The 9,014-nt window shown below is 34.3% G+C and overlaps 1 protein-coding gene across 1 annotated transcript in view; it reads right to left on the bottom strand.

The window, feature by feature from the left end:
* Nucleotides 1-7,802: 7,802 nt before the first annotated feature.
* Nucleotides 7,803-9,014, bottom strand: part of LOC101892912 (uncharacterized) — a 30,852-nt gene continuing 29,640 nt past the window's right edge. Inside the window, exon 3 of the mRNA XM_005185600.4 lies at nucleotides 7,803-8,288. Coding sequence (XP_005185657.1) covers nucleotides 8,109-8,288 — 180 coding nt within the window. The 3' untranslated portion in view covers nucleotides 7,803-8,108. The remainder of the gene's footprint in view (nucleotides 8,289-9,014) is intronic.

The raw sequence follows: 9,014 nt of genomic DNA, 5'->3' as shown, positions 1-9,014 counted from the left end.
TTGATCAACACTTTGGTACTTTTTAGTGCCAACCTTGCTTTTCAAAATACTCCAGACACAATAGACGAACGGATTGGTATCCGGCAGTTCATCACTTTCGGCCAAGCGAAGCAACTCTTTAGCTCTTTTGGTTCAATTTTCTTTCTGTTGCGATGTAAGTTATTGCACTTTTTGGAATTTTAATGGCTTTACCCCGAGCTCACTTTTCAATATTTGCCGAATGGAATATTGCGATATGTTCAGCTCACGAGCCATTTTTCGGCTTCGATCATGTCCCTTCTATATTTTTCGAACCATTTCTGGTGATGTTGCTTTTTTCTTCCAACGCTACCAGTATCACGGTAACGAGCGAAGGTTCGAGACACAAAAGATTTATTCACATTTAAATGCTGGAGTTTTCTAACGATAGCCACTTGCGGGTGTTCAGCCAAATATAAAGAAATTACACTATCACGCTTGAATTCCGCCACGAATAACTTTTTTTCTGGAAAATTCTCACCAGAGTGCTTTTGTACGCTTGTAAACAATATAATGAGCTTTCACTGGAATAATTCTAACAGCTGTCGGATGAGTGTCTTAAAAATGATAGCAGTCCTTATTAGTTAGTACGGATAAGTACGTAGTATTTCCAAAGCTTTCAATATAGCCCAATCCTACACCCCACAGTAATCCCAATTCCAAACTTAATTCGGTTCTTCTAAATAAAAATTGTACCAAATTTAGTACCACATAAAAATGAATTTCTAAAATTACCTACATACCTCAGTCCTAGAAATTAATAATTATCTTAATTCCAAATCTATTTCTTCTGCAGAAAATCTTTATTACACCAAATTTAGTACACATAGGTACGAATTTCCAGAACTACCTTCATACCTGAGCCCTAAAATGCAATAGTAATCTTATTTCCAAATTTCAGGATTTCAACCCTATTGGTTCTCCCAAAATTTAAATTGTACCAAATTTAGTACTATTTAGTACTTTTCGTGCTCAAATTTCGAAATTTCCATTCCATTCTTGTCGATTCGTCGAAATACAAAATGTGCCAAATTTAGTACCACATAGCACAGATAAGTGTGAATTTACAAAACTTCCTACATATCCCAATTCTAGCCGTACATTCCGCCAGTGGTCTTTTTCAATATTCAGGATATTCAGAGATTCCAACTGTGGGCTCTCCCAAAATTTAAATTGTACCAAATTTAGTACCATACATAGGAATTTTCAAAACTGCCTACCTCAGTCCTAGAATGCAAAGGTGATCTTATTTTCTAAAGTTCAGAATTTTAGCTCTATCGGTTAACCCAAATTTTACCAAATTTAGTACCATTTAGTAAAAAAATGGTAATGTTTCGTACTTTTCGTAAGCATGAGCACACACTTCTGACCTCCTCAACCTTGATTCCCATTGCAAATTTCAAGTATTTAGCTCTAACCGTTCACATGGTACCAAACGGTACCCAAAGTAGTAAATTTTAGTACTTTTCTTACACATATAGTGCGAATTTCCAAAAAGCCTCTACCCACGCATGTATCATATACTCCATGAGTGATCCTCATTCCAAATTTAAGTTCTAGCTCCACTTCTTCCTCAAGTACCAAATTTAGTACCTTCTAATACTTTTCGCACCCTTTCATATCAACCCAGGCATATCAGACCCCGTCGTACCAAGAGTGACCCTCACCCAAAATTTCAAGATTCTAGCTTCAGCTGTTTCGGATGGGCGTTGATGGATCGTTAAGTCCGTCTTTCAGTCAGTCAATTACTTTACTCTTTATAACCATTCTAAGTCACTGTGTAACCAAAAGAAATATAAATTCCGAAAAACTCTTCATTTATCGATGCCCAAAAAAAAAAAAAAAAAACAATTACCAGCGACCTGGGTTGAGTTTCCTCTTTCATTCATTTATGTCTAAGACTAAATATTCGAAAGGAACTTCCAGAGCAAATCTTAACACAAACAACCGACCCAAGCTATTCAATCCGCTACAAATCAACGTTATGGTCGCGTTGATTGGAGTTGAATGGATGAATGCAGGCTTAAATTGTAAGCAAAGTGATGTAACACTTAAAAAAACAAAAATAAAATCATCTTCAGCTGGACATCAAGTTGTTGTTGTTATTGGAAGAAGTATGGCAGGCTGACGGCAGCAAATGTTAAATCATAACAGCCAGCAATGGATGAATGAAAAATGCCAGTGTTCAGAGCAGGCAGCCAACAACAATCAGCAGCAGCTTCAGCCGCAACACTCTGGACTGACTTTGGATGCCAGTGGAATCAGCTGAAGCAGGTCCCCCAGTAAAAAAACGCCAAATGAATTGAACAACAAAATGCCTTGAACACTTTGTCTGAAACACTTGTTACCCACCAGAGTAAACGAACCAGTCTGGAGGCTCAGCCTTAGTCGAAGTAGTGGCTCCAAACAAATAACCAAAGTTGAAGATAAATTTTCCTGAAGATGGGGTTGGACAAACCATACATCAGACATCACATCAATTTCGCACAGAAAAAAATAAAAATAAATAAAACAAGCCAGGTGGTAAAAGTTATGTTTCTTTCGAGGTGAGAAATAAAAAATACCCTTGTCTGTCGGCCCATTCTCATTCCGCAGCAAAGTAATTGGGTTTTAGTTTCCAAGATGATCAAGGAGGGTTTTTTCGTTTCGTTTCTTCAAAATTTGACGATGATAAATGTGTGAAGAAACGAGAAAGGCACAATGCGGAGAGTTGAGATTTGGTTAAGTATATGTTTACACCACAATTAAAGTGCATTTAAAAAGTCGTAACTTAAAATGATCTAAGCCATAAAAAATGTCCAAAATATTTAATCGAGGAAGGCGCAAAATTTGTCACGTAATAAAACAAGGTTGAATGTTTTGAAGAAAGAAGATCCTACTCACTGAAAAGCCGAAATACCGAATGAAGCTGATTTTGTGGTAAATGCCGAAAATCAGGAGGTACCGTTGTATGAAGTTTATACATAAAACGACTTTTATATAGGAAGTTTGTTATTGAAAACGGAACAAATCGGTTCACGCTTGGCATGTGCCAGATCCAGATATGGCTCCCATATAACGTTTTTTTTTTTTTTTTCTGAATTTAGGCATTTTTAATATTTAAAACACAATTCCATACCAACTCAGAATGTTCCACAAAATTTTATCGTAAAATATTTTTGATTTTTTTTTTCAGGGCTAGACCAGGATCCACTTACCCGATATACACAATATAAAAGTCGTTGAAAAGCTTATAAAAATATGGATTTGAATCGGTTCAGAAGGTATAGTCAAATTATCGATATTTTTTGGACCTGGATTTTTTATAAAACCCCCAAAAAGTGGGAAAAGAACCCAACTAAACAGAATAGATTCCAAATTATAGCTGACACTCTTACCATTCCAAAATCTGTGCTAAAAACTTTTCGGGGTCCAGAGACATAGGTCATTCCACTACAGAACAGAAAATTATTTTCCCATTTTTTAAGAAAATTACCTTCAAAATGTACATATTAAAAGTGGTAGCTATTTTTTTTATTTTTATACCCTACACCACAAGGTGGTAAGGGTATTATGTCTTTCAGCATTTGTTTGTAACAGGCAAAAGGAAACGAGATAGACCCATAGTTCCTTTTGATGATCTGCATAGAATCACATTCTGAGTCGATTTATGCATGTCCGTCCGTCCTTCCGTCTATCCATGTTTTTTTTTTGTAAACAAAATACAGTTCGCATTTATTACCCGATCCAGAAGAAATTTTGCACAAATCATTTGTTTGGCCCAAGGACGAACCCTATTGAAATTGGAGAGAATCGGTCAAAATTTAGATATAGCTCCCATATATATCTTCGTTCCATTTTCCCTTTTATTGTGCACCAAACGTATAATATCAGCCCGAATAGTATGGAATTTTACACATACAAATTAGGCCTGCAAATAAGTATGTCAAATTTGATCGAAATCGGTTCAGATATAGCCATGGCTCCCATATATATGTTTCATCCTATTTGTTATTTTTGTCCTCCGCAGCCGTAATATGCACTCGGTATCAACAATATTTGGGGAAATATATCAAATACAGCTAAGAAATACATTTGCTAAATTTTATAGAGATCGGTTCAGATTTGGATATAGCTCCCATATATAACTTGGTACGATTTACTTTTATTGTGCACAAAACGCCTAATAATTGTCCAAATGGGATGGAATTCGGCACTTATGACCGATTTGAGTCTAGAAGCTAGTATGTCAAATTTGTGAAGATCGGTTCAGATATAGCTATAGCTTCCATATATAATGTTCAGCCGATTTGTTATATTTGTTACCCACAGCCGTAATATGCACTCCGTAACAACAATATTAAGGGAAATATATCAAATACAGCTCGGAAATATCTTTGCCAAATTTTATCGAGATCGGTTCCGATTTGGATATAGCTCCTATATATATCTTTATCCAATTTCAAATTAATTGTGCACCAAATGGGCAATACAAGACCGAATTTAAAAGATACAAATGCTTCGGCATATTTAGTCCTTTGAACTTTAAATTATAATTACAATCATAGCGTGTATTTTTGAATTCTCCCATAAAAACTTGTAATTGTTATGCGGAGCTCTACTAAATTAGCAAAGTGGTGTAGGGTATCATAAAATCGGCCCGCCCGATTTTAAGACTTTCTTTACTGGTTTTAACAGCTTTTTGACAGATTAAACATAAGTTTAGAAATTTTATGAATAACTTTGGATTTTAATCGATGATTTAAATTGGGTCATGTGGGTCTACCGAACCTGATTTCAAGAATTATTTTATATTCCATTTCAATTCACAAAGATTTTCAGTGTAAGTCCGTGTTTCGGAGTGGCGCCCATTTACAGTTACATCCTGCTTAATTTTTTCCAGAGCTTATCTCTATATTTATATGGAGGCTATATCGGAATATATACTTATATTGAATATATCCTGTGGATCGTTATTGATAATTTGTTGTTAGTAGCGTTTCTTGATCATAAGAACTCTAGAAACCAAAATTTGATGAAATTAAATGGAAAATATAACTGAAGCGTAAAACATATTTGGAAGCGGGGTTTATGTCATTATAGGGGCTATACCAAAAAGTGGTCCGGCATGATCGATTTTTTCAACCAATGATTTTTAAAATATTCCTATGATCTCCATAGATTTTCAAAGCTCTATATTAAAATTTCCCAAATATATCTGAAATTATTGGAGAACCTTTATATATGTCGTATGTACTTTATTTGACATATATGATAATTTTTGGAAAATTTTCAAAAGTGCGTGATGTACCAGATAAAGTGGGCCGAAGTATTACACTTCATCTAATACTTATAAAAATATTGGAATATTCAAAATGTAAAGAAAATCGAACATATATTTCCAATATTAAACATTTTAACATTTTATGGGGGAGGTACCAAAAGGAGTGGTAAATTATTAGGTAAATTATTTTCTATGAAAATTTTGACCTCTTGTGGACCGATATTGCTTAACTTCGAACCCGATCTATGTTTGGCAATACTATAATAATGTGCAAAGTTTGGATCAAATCGGAAATACCCTTCGACAGTTATCGTGTGAGCCAGCCAGCCAGACAGACGGACACCCCGTAGATCGATTGATTGGTACTTTTTTGCCGTATCAAATGATGTATACCCTTTGTGGCTATACATATGTAATTTTTTAGACATAAACAACATTTTTATACACTCCACCATACATAGTATGGAGGATTCGTCATTCCGTTTGTAACTCGTCGAAAATCAGCGTAAAATTCTAAGACGATATAGCCCTTTCCGTCCGTCTGTTTTAATTACGCTACAGTAAAAACGAATAAAGATAGGAAGCTAAAATTTTTGCACAGATCTGTCTTTTGTCTGCAGGCAGGTCAAATTCGAAGATGGGCTATATCAGTATAGCCCCTATATATCGGTACCCCCGATATCCGGTATTTTCATTATTTTAGCCACATTTTTCAATGGAATTTTCTGAAATTCTACACAAGGAGTTGTTGTACTTTACCGCCTGGAAGAAAATTATATTTATATCGTATGTTCCCCCATATGTCGGCACCTTTCGATGTTAGGTATTTTGAAGATTTTAACAGAATTTTTAGTGGATTTTATTTTTTTGAAAATTTTCTTATTCGTTCCAAATGGTGGAGGGCCCGGTCGAACTTACTGCTTTTTTACTTGTCTTGTATTTCCCTTTAGAGACCATAAAATTTTGTATTATCAGAAATTCGAAAGATATCACCAAGTATCCTTAAACTTTCAAGGAATGGCCTTTACACCGGTGTCATAGGGATTTTCAGCTCATCCTTTGAAACATTTTCTCAAGAAAATGCAACAAGTCTGTTTTATTTCCCAGAGACATTTTTTCAAGTAAGTGCAACAAGTCTATTTTAGAAAAAAATTTCGGTTTTTCTTTAAATTTTTTTTTCAGGAGTAGGCATTATCTCTCAGTTCTGGGAAAATATTTATTTCTTGGGAGACGGTCCCGAAACTCGGATATTGGACCCGAAACCCAAAAAGTGACAATAATGGGATTATTTAAATAATCAAATTTTTGAAAACGTATTCTTTATATAACCCCCAAACCTCCGTATGGAGCTCATAAAATGTATACTTAATTATGGCAGACACCATAACCTTTTCAAAATACTACAATACAGGGTTGCCCATATTCGAAGGACCTTTTGGCCCTTTGGGCCCATTCCAATCGACGAGGCTTGTCCGCAGGCAACATTCTTTGCGTCAATTGAATTTTGTACGGGAACAAATGCAAATCAATGCGAATAATCCGTTGTAAAGTGAACCGAGCCATGCCCAACTGCTGAGAACGGCGTTTTTGGGATGTTCTTGGGGACCTCTCAACACTGGCTCGTACGGCAGCGATATTCTCGGCCAGTCGAAAATTTCTCGTATAAACGCTTAATGGTGTTCTTAGAAGGCGCACTTCTCACATTTTTTAATGTTTTAAAAGCACGTTGAGTTTTCACAATTGACTTCTTGTAAATTTCAACTATTTCAGAGCGCTCGCGTGGCGTGTATTGGTTCATGGTCAAAATCTGCTTGGACTGACGCTTGAAACGCGGTATGTCATTAAGCGATGTGACATCTCTGTCAAAAGTTATGGCGTTGCCAGGTGGGTCCGTCGAATATGGGCAACCCTGTATGCGTAGTCCGATAGTTTTTTCTTAACTAAATTGCCTTGATCTAAAATTCGAAAAAAATTCACTTAGTTCTTCTTTTTATTCTTTTAACGCCTTTATTTTTATAATTAATTTTAAATATTTATATTATACATGTATATATTTCAAATGTTTTCTTTTTTTTATATTATTACATTGTATATAGAATAGTAATAATATGATCGGAATATGGAATCGATATTCGCTACATAAAAATTATTGTTTTCAGGTTACATTGAAATCATTTATTTTAATTTAAATTTATTTTTTTTGTAATTTTTTTCATTTCATTTTGATTGAGAGACACATTGAAACACAGACTCGAGACGAAGAAGAATAAAAAACTAAAAATAATATATTTTGTATGAGGCGGAGGGGGCGGGGGGAAATCAATCAACAATTTACACAGACATTACAATGATACAATAAATATTTAGGAAAATAAAATACATTCAATAATAGCTGCCAAAAATGGTTAAATATTTTTATTCTATGAAGGAAATATAGGATTAGGTTAGGGAATTTTTATGGACATAGAAACATTTTTTTTTTGTTTTTTTTTTTTTTATAATTTACATAAATTTGAGCAAATTTTTCGGGACGTAATGTAAAATTCATAATTTCATACACAACACTTGGGAAGAATGCTACAGTGGGTTTTTGATTTAATTTTTTTAATTTGATTTTGCTACTTGAGTGGCTTAGTTTGCATCATTGTTTTTTTTTTTTCACTAACAGTTTCGCATTTGGTTGCTTCTTTGGTTTCTGTTTTTTTCGCAGGTTTTTGCTAATTTGTCTGCTATTTGGGAGGTTTATAGGTGTTGTTGTTGTCACACAGGTGTTATGTTGTTGTTTATTTATGGGAGCCGTAGCTTCTTCTCTGGGATCTGCACTAATCTAATAGTAACGTCCATTATCATAAACACCATGGGGAGCATATTTCCGGGCATCCAAACCATCCAAGGGACTACCACCACCGCCACTCAACTTGTTGAGCCAATTAGCACGTTGGGCCGACATGGTGTTGCCATTTGCCTCATTTGGTGGTCGCTGATCTTCGTTGCTGGACTCCAAAATCTGCAAAGAGGGAAAAGAGTTAACAAAATGGAAAGGGAATTAGTTTGAAATTCAATGTTGTGGTAATTTTTATGGACACCCTATATAGCTTTGTGGCAATGAGAACATATATAAAATGGAAAATGAAAATGGTTCATGAAAAAATATTCCCTAAAAATCCGCATTTGTTTATCAAAAGGTTTTTGAAAAAATATTCTTTAAAAATCCGCATTTATTGATCAGAATGTCCTTGAAGAAATATTCTTTAAAAATCCTTGAAAAAATACTTTTTAAAAAATCCACGTTAATTGATCAGGAGGTCCTTCAAAAAATATTCTTTAAAAAATATTCTTTAAAAATGCACGTTAATTGATCAGGAGGTCCTTGAAAAAATATTCTTTAAAAAATATTCTTTAAAAATGCACGTTAATTGATCAGGAGGTCCTTGAAAAAATATTCTTTATATTCTAAAATATTCTTTATATTCTTTAAAAAATCCACGTTTTTTGGTCTAATGGTCCTTGAAATAATATTCTTTAAAAAATCCACGTTTTTTGGTCTAATGGTCCTTGAAATAATATTCTTTAAAAAATCCACGTTTTTTGGTCTAATGGTCCTTGAAATAATATTCTTTAAAAAATCCACGTTTTTTGGTCTAATGGTCCTTGAAATAATATTCTTTAAAAAATCCACGTTTTTTGGTCTAATGGTCTTTGAAATAATATTCTTTAAAAAATCCACGTTTAT

This window comes from Musca domestica, unplaced genomic scaffold (assembly GCF_030504385.1).
Source record: "Musca domestica strain aabys unplaced genomic scaffold, Musca_domestica.polishedcontigs.V.1.1 19, whole genome shotgun sequence".
Lineage (NCBI taxonomy): Eukaryota > Metazoa > Arthropoda > Insecta > Diptera > Muscidae > Musca > Musca domestica.
This window is presented reverse-complemented; position numbering and strand designations above follow the sequence as displayed.